The sequence below is a fragment of the Acipenser ruthenus genome, chromosome 3 (genome assembly GCF_902713425.1).
Source record: "Acipenser ruthenus chromosome 3, fAciRut3.2 maternal haplotype, whole genome shotgun sequence".
Classification (NCBI taxonomy): Eukaryota; Metazoa; Chordata; class Actinopteri; order Acipenseriformes; family Acipenseridae; genus Acipenser; species Acipenser ruthenus.
In genome coordinates, this window is record NC_081191.1 from 58,586,379 (window position 1) to 58,601,049 (window position 14,671).

The 14,671-nt window shown below is 40.6% G+C and overlaps 1 protein-coding gene across 5 annotated transcripts in view; it reads left to right on the forward strand.

Moving 5' to 3' along the window:
• Positions 1 to 14,671, forward strand: part of LOC117394468 (collagen alpha-1(XV) chain-like) — a 145,619-nt gene that overhangs the window by 82,502 nt on the left and 48,446 nt on the right. For all 5 annotated transcript variants that reach the window (XM_059014358.1, XM_033992802.3, XM_033992799.3 and 2 more), the window contains 3 exons: positions 6,114 to 6,188; positions 9,040 to 9,138; positions 10,654 to 10,798. In XM_059014358.1, coding sequence (XP_058870341.1) covers positions 6,114 to 6,188; positions 9,040 to 9,138; positions 10,654 to 10,798 — 319 coding nt within the window. The remainder of the gene's footprint in view (positions 1 to 6,113; positions 6,189 to 9,039; positions 9,139 to 10,653; positions 10,799 to 14,671) is intronic.

Below are 14,671 nucleotides of genomic sequence, written 5' to 3' on the forward strand. Positions count from 1 at the left end.
ATAAAGTGAGAGCGGCTACTACCAACCCTCGACAAGTGAGAGAGCAAATCTGCTGGAGGTGCAGACAGCCTGGGCACCTCATCACTTGACTGTTGCCAACAAGAGCCCCGGGAAAAAGGGGTGACGGAACTGTCGGGAAACGGGAACGGGTCCGTGTAGGGGGGAAAACACGGGCCCAGCAGTTGAACCCAGCCGCAGTCGAATTCCACCCAAGCCAACCCCGCGTTGTGGGCCGCACTGGTGACAGGGCCTTCCTGCGCGCTCCTGTCCTCATTGAGGGGGTCCCCTGCACGGCTCTCATCGACACCGGCTCCTCCATCACTGTCGTTCATCCTGATGTTCTTCACCAAGCCGTAGGAGACTGGAGAGACCGAGTCCGACTGACGCCGGTCCAGCTAAAAACTTTAAGCGATTGTCCTGACAATAGTGTTTTTTTCCTTGGCCTGCGACCATTGAGACCTTCACCATGCAATACTCGACCTATGGTTGAAATGGAAACCCCAGTCCCACTTGCAGCCAATTCACTTTGAATATCTTTGGAAGTCAATCTCAGATTGTTATTAACCTTCCTCACAATTCTTCTGCTTGCTCTTGGTGAAAGAACCTTCTATTCTTCAAGACCGAGGGAGCATTGTGACAGTACCACAAGTCTTGTACTTCTTGATAACAATAGTTGAAATTGGGATACTCAAATGCTTGGAAATCTTCTTATATCCTTCTCCAGCTTTATGAAAATAAATAATGTTCTGCCTAAGGTCTTCAGATTGCTCTTTACTTGTCCCATATTTACTTATTGGTAATGAAAGCAATCGTTCTATGCCAAACCATTTTATACTCTCTAAGAATGTTTACCTACAATCCACAGACTTTTCTAGAATTAGGTTCTTCATTATCATATTGAAATTTCTAGCACCTTGTAGACAATACTATCATAGCATCGAAGGGTATGAACAAACGGAAGAAACTACAGTAAAAGTAAATTTCAGCAAAGAGATCAGGGTGGCGATCTGAAAGATGTTTCAATAAATTGGTGGCATTTCCTCCTTTGTTTTTTACTTCTTTAAAAAAAAAATTGACATTTGACTGTCTGCATTCAACTAGATTGCACGCCGAAAGTGCTTTGTAACATTAGCTAACATTCTGAGGAGCTTACTTTTCAAAATGGCGGAGGTACAATACAAGTGTGGCTGTTGTGGTGTAATTTACCACATATTGGACTTTTTGATATCTGTATGCATTCTTTTTCATAAAAAAATCTGATAGTTTATTTAAATTAGAAGCGTAATTAATTGACTATGTTTCCTTTTAAACAAAGTGAATCTGCAGCATCGCATGCAATATTTGAAACGCCCAGCTGTTATTGTTTGTTTGGTCGGCCTTACATTAAGGAATATTTTCTTAACTACATTTAAAAAGAGAAAATAACGGACAAATAGCACTGTGTTAAAGATGAACTATATGTTTTTTTGTTTTTTTTTATATAGTTTTGCTATTTCTTCAAGATTATTAGGGTTCCCAGCACATCTCTGCTGAAAAAGTACAGCAGTATAGGCTGCACCGAAAACATTAAACCTTTTTTTTTGGTGGCAGAAAGTGGACATTAGAACAAGAGAACTTTACTAAAATTTGGTACTTTTGCAGTGTTACATTTCTATCTAACCAAGAGCACATTATAAACAAAATTATATATGTATTATAAGACTTAAATCATATTGCAGAGAAAAAACAAACAAACAGTAGTACTTCAATTGTAAGACTGCAGAGGAACAGAAAACGCAGAAGCAGGAGCTCATGGAAATGCAGGTTGCAAAACAAACAAAAAAATTGCTAAAGTCATTCACAGATGTATTCAAAGAATTGTTGATGATTTCTTTTGACATTGTTTTATTTATTTGCTGTATAAAAATGTTACCGGGTTGAAAAATTGAAAAAATAAATTGTTCTATTTTTATTTTGCTGTACAACAATACTTACATATAATAGAAACATCTTAATTTCAAGTGTAAACTGCACTGTAGCCACCTGTAAAACATGCAATAATGCAACAATCACAGTACTGAGGAACAATGCTCTCAACATAGTTTTCAATCCGTACAGGACTCTTGCATGTGTTTGAATTCACTGCCGCTAAAGCCATGGTGTTGGCTCTTGATGCAAGTGCAATAGAGGCATTAACATCAGATTTCCTGCACAATCTTCCATAAATTCATCCAAAAACAGCGCTAGGGCTGTGTTTTCTGCCATCTTGAAAGTGTTCTCTTCGCAACACACTATTCAATAAGAGCTAACCTATGTTACATAGCGCCACGGCGGAGTGCTCTGCCTATTGAACGCAGCCCTGTTATCTGGCAGAAAATAGTTCCACATCAAGCTTCTCTCTCCAGCATTCACCATGACTGCTGCAGTAATTTAGTTTTCCCAGAACGTGCAGGGTAGTTGGTCACTTCCGCTAAGCAGAAATTAGTAAGCTTAGTTCATATTGTTTTTAAAGCACACAATTACAGAGTTTTGTTTTAAATGGTCAAAAAAAAAAAAAACACAACAGGGTATTTAATTACATATGCAAATTGAGTCATCCAAGTATAAAAAGGTGTTAGATTTATTGTATTCACACCAAAGAAATCATGGCTGGCGGGTGTGCTCAGAATTACTCAACAGAGCAGAAACTTTGTTTTGTTGTGTGCATAAAAAATTATATCAAAACGGTAGAAGATGGTAGAAAACACGCTACAGCGGTTTTGAACTCTCAAATGTCTGGAGTCAAATTGCAACCAGATTTAATGCTGCGTTTCCTGAAAGGAACAATATCACATTTAAAAAATGTGTGGAAAAGGCTGAAACTGGAGACCAGAAATGCTGTTGTAAAGCAACGCTAACAGCGATTGAGCAGAGCACCTGATCATCCTTTGCCCCAGATATACAGCCTTATTACATCGATGATACCCAATTTGCTTGCATCAGTAGAAGGAGCTATTGATAGTGATAGCATTGGGGTTAACGTCAGTTAATATTAACTGCAGTTTCATTAGCATATGGCTATTATTAAATGCAAATAGTAGTTGTACATTAAAGGTCCATTCATCACAGGTGCAGAGAGAGACATGCGGCATGAAGAGGAAATACCCACCGATAATTCCAATGTAACCCAATCATCTCCTATCTACATGTATTATAATTGTATATTTATTCTAGCACAAAACAGTCCAATAGTGAAATCCTTCTTGAAATTGTAGTTGCAATTGGCGGTTCTCAAAAATCCGCGCATCATGTGTGCGGCCTGCCCATCGTGCAACCACGTTACGTATTCAAAGATGATGGTCACACACCATTTGGCAATTGATTGACTTATAACTATGCCTGTTGATGAAGCTCAGATCCTTATATTGCCTATGAAACCGAATACAGATGTGCATGCAGTCTATGGCCCCAATAACTCCAGGTATTCCAGCTGTAGAATAAAACGCGATGCAAATATCTCTTTGCTCCTCTTCATTGGGCATAACAATGTAGTTTTCACCAAGTGCCGCTATCAGCTTCAAACAACACGGCAAACAGTGCTTTCATGGTTAATTATATTTACTGCCTTATTAAAAATGGAAAGCTCTGCTAAATGTTATACATATTTTAGATTCTATATATGTGATATTGTTTTTATTAATGGTTTCATTTCAGAAAATGTGTCTTTAATGAGGTTTCTTATTTTAACTTGAGTTAGTAAGGTAACTCTTCTACTTGGTCTAAAGAGCTTGGTGGTTTAATTTAGTACCATAAATCAGGAACATCTAGGGGACAGCAGTCATCATCTGGAGTGCATTGCAATTGGGAACATTTTTAATCCACACCTGGGGACTATCTGGAAGTTCTTGGTTTGTTGCAATTGATGTCAACTAGCGCACTAGTTTAGTCTAGTCCATTCTAGTACTAACTACGGGATCATCCGCAGCTTTTTGTTCGTTGCAATTGACCCAATGTGTCGCAAGAGTTATTATTTGTATTATTATTATTGTTGTTACTACTACAACGATTACTTAATTTGCATATGAGGGGTGCAGAGATTGTAAAGCTTCCTTGTCTTGCATTGCTAGAATGGGGAGTTGTCTTCAGCACCACAAGTGTTAATTATTATTGTTTTTGTCTGAAAGCATAAACATTTATTTAGGAAAACAGCCATAATGATAATTCTTGTTGGTATGTAATGTACGGGGATAGAGTAATAATTTGTATGATTTAAGACAATCTGAGCAGTTTTACTGCCTCGTCCTGGTACTTTTGTCTCCGTCCAGCTTTAACCCACTCCTGCATTGCACACAGAGTGTCAAGTGTCAAAGAGGGATTTTGTTGTTATTATTATTATTTATTCATTTATTTATTTCTGCCTGGTTATTCTCACCGCCGACCTGTCAGAACCCACTTATAGTCGGGCATTACAGTATTTTTCATTAAGACTGGAATTCTGAGTGCTTTGAAGTTGTGAATTAAATAAAATGATAAAGTCTAACAAACAAACTGAAACAAGTATTCATTAACATTTTAATATCATTAATATTATTTACCATATCTTAACGTTAGCATATGTAGGTGCATATGATTACAAGATGCACCTATACAAACTTTAAGATACGGTTGCTACTGTAGCATTAATTTCTGGAATCTGCACTTAATTATCACCGCCTAGGGCCCCGCACAGCCTAAGGCCGGCCCTGGTTGCCGCACAGTAGGGTAGGTAAGTGAACTGGCAGAAGTATAAGCCTTGTTACTTGGCATGAAAAATGTTGGCACCTTAACCCATTTTCTGTACCTGTGCCAAGAGCTGAAAAGTTGTGGTTGAGAGAGAGGGAGAGCTGTAAAATTGCTATCCGGCTCGTTACATGCCTGACGATACTTCTTAGGTTTGTTTGTATTGGCCAACGTGCCGTTTATTTTTGTAAGTGTTTAGTTTATTTTACTTTCAGAAATATGAGCACCGAAAGCATTCTTATCCCAGTACTATGCCTGCCTTATGTTATCTTCCTGGTCTGTCACATCACCCATCCAGCCATCCTGCCACACAAGCTTTCACAGTCCCAGAGAAATTAATGAGCTGATTAGAGGCGAGGGACATCTTCATAAAATAAATTCAGGTTGAACTCTATTCTATTGACAAATACAGCTATGGCCAAAAGTTTTGCATCACCTAGAATTTTAAGATTGAGACATTAATTAAAAAAAAAAAAAACTATATGAACAGAATTTAAATGTTTTATTTAACATGTACAAAATGATATCGCAAAAGTCTACCAGAAGCCATGATAGTAGTACTGCATTTCATGTTACATTTCCAAAAGTCACATTTTTCAATTTTGTCAGTTTTCGTTAAGTATATATAAAACTACAAAGCAGTATGTAATTCGATATGTTAACGTAACATCAGTGGCTTAGCCAGGATTTTGTTTCGGAGGTGGATGGAGATTTTTTATGATGGTTAATAACATTGGCGTAGCAAGGATTTTGTTCCGGTGGGGGGCGGGGCGTGGTGCTGGTGAATGATCACCAGGATTTCATTTCGTTTTGGGTGGTGGGGGTAGGGGAATGAGGCAGTGCTGGTGATGGATCGAGATTTTTGCACATGGCTGATATTTTTATTGTTCCACATAGTTGAGTAACTCATTTCGGGGGGGGGGGGGGGGGGATTCAAACCCCTAAAACCACCTCCTTTCCTACGCCCCTGTGTAACATTATTCAGCAGGTTTCATCCGACTTTATGACTCAAAATGAGTTATTTCTATAGGGTGATGCAAACCTTTTGGCCATAGCTATAAATCTGGAAAACACTGCAACTATTCTCCAGAGTGTTTCAATCATTCACTTGTATTGGATTTACTTAAATCCAAGGGCTGGTCACTCATCACAGTATTCACCTGTGGACTGAGTGAGATTCCTGGCGAATCAGCTCCATTTTGTTTGCACTTTTATATTGCACAGAGAAGGCAGAGCAATAGGAATGCTAATGGTTCTTCATAGCATATCACTGTGTAACAGTAATGGAAAAGGTGGTGTGCAGTTTATTTCTGTAATGGGTATGCACTGTAGTTCTTGACAGTAAAACTAAACATCGTCATTTTGTTTCTTTTTAGGGGTCAATACAGCAGTTGTTAATAAAACCTGATCCAAGAGCTGCAGAAGAGCAATGTGAAGATGATGACCCTTATGTAAGTAAAGATGTACTAAAATTAAAGTAAAACTCCTGTCTATTTTTATACAAATAAATTGGCTGATCTGGAGAGCCTCTGATTGTTTTCAGTAAGTCCCCTCTCACTTACTTTGTTGACATGTATATCCAATATAGTAAAACCTGCCTTAGTGACCACCTCTGAAGAGCGCCCACCTGTCACAAGCGCCTACTTGCAGAGTTCACGGAACATTTTTCCCCTATAATTTAACTGTGAAGAGAGACCACCTGTCATCTGCGACCAGCAACCACATTTTCTTACTCCCATCCATAAAAACAAACCTGTAGGAGAGACGGATCCGCTTATCAGGCTGTGTTTCTTTGAAGTTTCCAGCAAAATGTTTTCTTTTGCTCGTTACCATTTCTGCATTATACGGCTTCATACTCAACATGAACTGGAACCGAAACTTGAACTTGAACTTGAAAGGAAGATGTGAACGTGTTGAAATGAATGGTACTACTGAAAGTTACAGTTTAAAGCTAAAAGAAGTCAACATGGAAGCGAAAAATAAAAAAGTAAACCGAAAGTGTTTCTTATGTGTTAAAGCAATATCACAGCGAGAAGCCGGTACTAGCTGCCAAACAGCTTGGAGTTGGAAAAACACACAAATCCAAAACCTGTTATGACAGAAGACAGAAATCTTTTGCCGATTATTAGTCAAGGTACTGTAGACTGAAACCAGACACATTTTTTCAAGAACATTTTTGTCTTTTTGATAATGATTGTATAACTTCACAGTCTAATTTGTGATATAAAGCATGTCATAATATAAACCGAGTTTCACGGTTCAAAGACAGTGTTTTATTAATATAAACAACTTGCAGTAAATTGAATAGCAGTAGTCACTCTAAATACATTTCACAATCCTCTCTCCTTCACTCTTCCCTTTTCTGTTTTCTTTCTCCTAGCTCCTCCCCCCTCTCTCTACGGTGGGTCCACTAGGACAGAATGTCCATCTAAACCTTATAAAAAACCTTTAACAGGAATAACTTACATATACTTCCTCCTTTGTTAGAAGAAACATCCTTGTTTCTAAAGGCAACAACAAAACACCCCATTAGATGAACTTGATCTACAATTATTATGCAAATAAGTGACTTATTTCTTTTTTTTAAAACTGAAAAATGTGATATACAATGGAGAACAAAACAACAAAATCAAGACATGTCCTTCAGTCCATATGGAAAAGAACATCTCTTAATAAAGCAACATGTCTTTAAGATAGTGAAGCTGTCGAACAGTACGCCCCACCTGTGTTATCCTCTGTGTGTCTGTAGAACCATCTGTAGGAGCACTAGCTGGAGCAGCCTGAGGTTGAGCAATGGCATGGGAAGCAGAACCCGGGCTGGTTCTAGTGCTTGAGGACGTGGTTGGTAAGATCCTGACAGAGCTGTTAATGAAGGAACAGCAATGCTGGTACTAGGTAGTGAGGGGGCAGAACCTGGAGTGCTTGGCGAAGACCCCTCAGACCAGGGAGAATTGTACAGCTTCATGCGATTGTAGAAGGAGTTTTGAAGTAGCCTCCGGATCCCTTAAGTTCTGAAGTTCATGTTGGCATCGATTCGTTTGAGTACTGAAGTACCTTCACCTCTGTGACCAAGTGACCACTTTTGCTTACTCCCATGAGTGGTCACTCTTGGTGGGTTTTACTGTATACTTTTGCTCCCTCTAGGGGGTAAAAAAGTGCAGCACTTTATTAATTTTTATTATTAGATTTGTATTGCCAACTTGATCCTTTTTTTTTACAGATCTTTAAAGGAACTGGATTCTGTGGTGAAGATAAATATTGGTGTTCATTTTATTCTAACATTGTTCATTCATTCCAGACTTTTACAGTTTTTATTTCATTTGAATTACTAAGCAACTGTCTTTTGTGTACATACTCAGGGACAACTCTATTTGCATCATTTTATGTCACTGGAAAATGTAATTGTTAATTTAAAAGTGTTATGTTTGTTACTAGTTTTACAACAATTGGTTTTCCTTTGATTAAAGAAATGGTACAAATGGCAGTTATGCAGCAAGACCATAATAAATTCATCACCTTTATTATAAGTTCAGTGTTTGTCAAATTGAATGAAGACATACCAGCCCTGGCAAACCCTTCAGTGGATACTGCTTCTAATAACAGTTTTTACAATTCCCCCTCAAGTGGGGGACAGCTGTAACAAGTAGCATCTGCATAGTACTGCTTAATCTAAAGTATATGCAGTGCACTTTGTGCTGGGACGCTAGAATGAGAAAGGCATAGTTATGTACCATTAACCAAGTACACCCCATCCCTATACAGTCTATAGGGATGGGGTGTACTGTACTACACTGTATACTGTAGTGTCATGCCAAAACATCTCAACACTGCATAAGAAAAGACTGATTTAACTGTTTCTGGGAATTCCAGAGTTATAGAGCAAATCACAACTCTCCATTCAAAATGGAAGGGGATTAAGCTTTTCCTGGCTAAATATGTATCAGACCCTTTAATATACACTGAAACATATTACATGAAAACACTTGTGGGAATTTGAACCCTGCACAGTGCTTTGTTTTACCTGCAATCGTCTATAAATAAAAAGTGACAAATAGTATAATCAGCTTTCATTAATTATATAGTATATTTGTATTTGCAGAACAATAGGTTTAATGAAGAGAAATTAATTGTGTAATTTAAGCAAAAATGCAACCATGAAATGTATTTTTAATTTTGGTTGTAATAACACATTGTTATCTCAAGCACAAAAATGTATGTGTTAACAAATGGTTAGTTAAAAAAAAAAAAGCTACAGTATGTATCGGTAGTAAATGAAAAGAAATGGGCTGTGTTTCAATTCAGGCATCTGGAGCAGGAAGTGGGGACGATACCCATGAAGAACAGGACACTGTGGACGATTCCAAAAAGCGTGTTGAACAAGTTGAATATAATCCATCCCTAGTAAGTAGAAAACAAATGACCATTACATTTTAACAGGTTACCTGAGCGTGTCTATATCACTGTATGAACAGCATCTCACCAGGTACTGTATAAGAAAGAAAATCAGGCATGTTATGTGTTCAAAGGACCTCCGCTGCCTGTTTGTTTGGTCTAGTTAATTAAATACCAGACTCGTTGAAATTCTATGATAACATGTCTTTTGGTGGCTAGGTTGTCTAATAAATTAAAGGTTGAGAAAATTGAACAGAACAGCTTGTAGCCTACCTTATTTGCATTCTACTGCACTGCAAAAGCCACAGCCTTTTTGTTCCCCATTATTTCTTTACAGAAGTGTTAGATTCTGAATTTTTGTCCCAAATTCCCACAACCCACTTTTAAGTGGAAACAAAGGGACATTGTAATAATTTCTCAGAAGCAGCAGCCTGTTCTGAATTGTTTTGAGCAAAATCACTTTTAAGTGATTTCAGTAAATTGCTAGCATCGGCACAACATACAATACCTTACATAACTATCAATGTGAATTTCACTGAAAGGAAATCTGCCCAATTCCAGTGCAAATACAGGAGTTCTTATAAAAAAACAAGTTTCCTGACAGTAAAGTAAAAAAAAAAAAAAAAAAACACCATTTATAATTACATCAGATAAATGGATTTTACATATTTAGCCATATTTAACAATATGTAGCCTACTACCTATACTCACATTAGTTTAAAAGGAAAGTTGTGTTTTCTATCACTTTATTGGGATTAACACTTACTGTATTTAGTATAATCTTTTTTAAAGCATAATCACACACACATATGCCAATTTATTAGAAGCCACCAACCCCCAGAATTCCCCATTTGGATGTTGTGAAATCATAGTAAAACACAGAGGCATGGTAAACATGGTAACAAGCAAGGTCAATCATGGTAAACTACAGTAAAGGATAGAATAAGCTTTTATCTAGAAACATTTTATAAGGGTCTATTTGAGGAGCACACAAAGCTGCTGCGTAGGCCTCTTTTATATCCATGTCTTTCATCATTCTGGGAGTTCCACTAGATAGAACTAACACAATCCCAACCACAGAACAGTCTGTGAAATCATGGAGCAGGGTGCATGTTGAACATGAGATGGATGGAACCCCCTAACTTCCTGGAACCCCCTTTGCAATCAAAAAGAACATACAAAATGTAAATTGCTAATGATTGATCTGGTAGTTAAAGCTGGTTTGTGAATAACTATATCATTTCTTAAAATATTTCCAATTATAAAAGTTTATCACAATATTTTTGCACAGTATTTTTGCGGTTTTCCCATGCTTTTCCCATGGTTATACTATGTATTTACTATAGATAATCTTCAGTTGTCATGTTTTTTAATATGCTTTACCATACCTCTATGCTTTACAATGCTTATCTATTCTTTACCATACTTTCACTGTGCTTTATTACACTTTACTATGCTTCTACCAGGGGAAACTTTTATACAGGTTGTTTTATTGATTGATTTTAAGTACGGTAATATTCACAGCCTGGTGAAAACTTAGGCAGGCCAGTCCAAGCACCTCCAACAGAAGCATCATACAGTGAAGAAACAGAAGACTTCTCAGGGCACCAACCTTCAACCATCCTTCTAGAGCAACACAACGAGGACATTACATTTAGTGAAGAAAGGGGTAATTCTATTGCATTTCATTTTCAATGATGTAATGTAATGACAGGTGTAACTATGTGAAGGTTTCTATTGAGGTTATTAGAATTGCTCTAATAAACCCTTTGGGAAAATATAAACTGCAGTGACACTGGAAAAGGTAGAGAAATGTATGTCCAGATAACTGTACTAACATTCTAGACACATTTACAGTGCATTTAAATGTCATTCTTGTGTAGTTTACTGTGCTTTCACCACAATTTACTACACCTGTTTTAATACTGACTAGAAATGTGTAGAACCCCTTATTAAATAAAAATCACCATTTAACAAAACATAAACCTAAAGTCAGATATTAATCTCAATTATTTTTGTAGAAGGGGTTTGAGTACCGTTATTTGACCTCTGGATCTATGGGGAGGAAGCTGGATGACAGTTGTAACAAATGTGTTTTCTTTGGTAATTTGTGACTACAGTGCTCCCTCGCTATAAGGCTCTCGGTTATAACGCACCTCGGATATAACGCTCCTACAGCATGTCTCCCAATTCCCTATACTAGTGATTCATGCAGTATTTCTACAGTAAATACAGTAACAGTGTTGTTCAAACTACAAACAACTTCTCAGTCTAACTTCTGTTTCTGTCTCTCCCTTTTGATACAATATCGCAACTGAAGAAAAGCTGCACTGGCACTGTATAACACAGACATCTTATTCAGCATTCATTTTATAACTAAATAAATATTAGGCCTATTATGTGGTTATGTTTCCTAATGTATTTATTTATATATTATTTTTGCTGAACTATATGTGCATGTGACAGGATGGCGCAAGGGATGAGGCCCAGAGACAGACTGCAGTTCAAACAAAAGACTTTTATTAAATAGAAAACACAAAATAAACAGGCACGAGGGCCAAACAAAAGTTTTTTTAAAAAACAGAAACAATAAACACAAAGTAAAACTTACAAAAATAAGGCTTCCAGTCACTGGATTGCAAAATTTCCAAAAAACGAGCACACAAAGAAAAATCACCCTTGCTTCCTCAGCTACCTCTCCCTACTAAGGGGCTGAGGCCTCCTTTTATGTCAGGTGGCTGGGCACTAATTGATTGTTAATTACTCCTACCTGACACAATAAACCTGGGCAGGGAGGAGAATTTAACCCCATCCCTGCCAATATTTACAAGGGCAGAGCCCTTGGCCGCAATCGGCCAAACCCCCCCCCTTTGAACCCAAGCCTTCCCCCCAAGAGTCCCCTTATGTCCCTCGGGTGGGCTATTTCAGCGGGCGGTGGTGGGCGGGGTTGATGTCGGATCCCCCAAGCTTTCTTCAGTGGCGGGGTCCCTGGACCTTCAAAGCACGCGAACGCTGGCAGGGAACCTGGACCCTCCAGCGGGAGCAGCGCTGGTGGCACCTCTGGTGGCGGAGGCGGGAAGGGCGGCCCGTCTCCCTCTGGTGGCGGAGGCAGGAACGCCGGACCGTCTCCCTCTGGTTGCGGAGGCGGGAACAGCGGCCCATCTCCCTCTGGTGGCGGAGGCGGCGAACGGCGGCCCCGTCTCCCTCTGGTGGCGGAGGCGGGAACGGCGGCCCGTCTCCCTCTGGTGGCGGAGGCGGGAATGGCGGCCGTCTCCCTCTGGTGGCGGAGGCGGGAGCGACGGACCCTCAGGAACAGCAAGCGGAGATGGCGGACCCTCAGGAACAGCAGACAGAGACGGCGGACCCTCGGGAACAGCAGGCGGAGGCGGCAGCCACTCCGGCAACGGCGGTGGTGGCTGTGGCCATTCTAGCGGCCTCTGAGGTCGGGCTGGCACCTCCTGCCGTCGCAGTCGGGTGCGCCTCCACTGAGCTCCTCTCAGCAGCATGTGCAAGGGCTGCTGAGGGGCGTCAGCCTTCTCCCTTTCTGGTTCTCTGGTCCGTGGTTCCTCCATTTCCGGTTCTCGGGTCCGTGGCTCCTCCCGTTCTGGCTCTTGGGTCCGTGGCTCCTCTCCTTCTGGCTCTCTGGTCAGTGGCTCCTCCCCTTCTGGCTCTCGGGTCCGTGGCTCCTCCCCTTCTGGCTCTCGGGTCCATGGCTCCTCCCCTTCTGGCTCTCGGGTCAGTGGCTCCTCCCCTTCTGGCTCTCGGGTCTGTGACTCCTCCCCTTCTGGCTCTTGGGTCCATGGCTCCTCCCCTTCTGGCTCTCGGGTCCGTGGCTCCTCCCATTCTGGCGCTCGGATCCGTGGCTCCTCTCCTTCTGGCTCTCGGATCCGTGGCTCCTCCCCTTCTGGCTCTCGGGCTGGAAGCTCCACCCCCTCTGACTCTCGGGACGGCAGCTCCACCCCCTCTGGCTCTCGGGATGCTCACAAAAAAAATTCACTATTCACAAAAAAAAAAATCCTATAGTACTGCTCTGAATCTCCCGGAGGCGCTATATCCCACTCTGACACCACATGCGATGAGGCCCAGAGACAGACTGCAGTTCAAACAAAAGACTTTTATTAAATAGAAAACACAAAATAAACAGGCACGAGGGCCAAACAAAAGGTTTTTTTTTTAAAAACAGAAACAATAAACACAAAGTAAAACTTACAAAAATAAGGCTTCCAGGCTGAACTTTGCCTTCACCGGATTGCAAAATTTCCAAAAAAACAGCACACAAAGAAAAATCACCCTTGCTTCTTCAGCTACCTCTCCCTACTGAGGGGCTGAGGCCTCCTTTTATGTCAGGTGGCTGAGCACTAATTGATTGTTAATTACTCCCACCTGACACAATAAACCTGGGCAGGGAGGAGAATTTAACCCCATCCCTGCCAATAATTACAAGGGCAGAGCCCTGCTCTGCCACACACCTCCCCCCACGTACAAAGTACGCAGACCCCTGCTCTGCCACAGTGCATTATAGAGAGGGAGTTATTTTATTTTGTATTTTAGTCAGATGTGTGTTATTATGTGTCCCGCGGCCCCAGCCCCCCTCCCCCGTTTATAACGCTGTTCGGTTACAACGCTCATATTGTGTGTCCCCCGAGACCCGCGTTATAGCGAGGGAGCACTGTATTTACATATTATTCAGAGATAACAGCTCTCCAAACAGTGTTATGCACAGTACAATTGCGTACATCTCTTTTATACAGATGGTCCATATGCAAAAGGCATGGAACAGTCATGGTGAATTACATTACTAGGCAATCTCAAGTGGAGGCAGAACTTGTGCCAGAGAAAATTAAGAACATTCTCAAAAGCATCTGACTGATGGGAGACTTAATAGTGTCTGTTATCCACAGTATAAAACTGTGCCAGACAGTGGTTCCAATTTCCTTATGTTCTTATGTTCTTATTTAATAAAAAGCCTTTGTGGCACAACCTTTTTGAATGTTGACAAACTTCATGTGGACTAATCAAGTTTTTTAAATAAACTTCTAAGGAAATCTGCTCCACAGGTGTTGAGAACTGTACTAAGAAACGGGATTGTACAATGTTCAAGAACTTCTTGCTTTTGGAAATGTCTTGGTAACTGCTTGTTTTAGAATGGTCAAACTTTATTTATTAATTTTTTTCTTAAAAATTTAGTAATTGCCAATTATCTTATTATTTTCTCCCAATTTGGCATATCCAATTATTTTTAGGCTCAGCTCACCGCTACCCGTGCTATCTCGGGAGGGACGAAGACTAACACACGCTGGCACACGCTTCAGAGGACGTCAGCCAACTACTTTTTTTCACACTGCAGACTCACCATGCAGCCACCTCAGAGCTACAGCGTCGGAGGACAATGCAGCTCTGGGCAGCCCGGCCAGTTTACAGGGATCGCTGGTGCACGGTGAGCCGAGGAGACCCTGGCCGACCTAAGCCACCCCACCCCCCCCCTCCCCAGGTGGCGCTCGGCCAATTGTGCGCCGCCCCCTGGGAGCTCCCCTCTACGGTC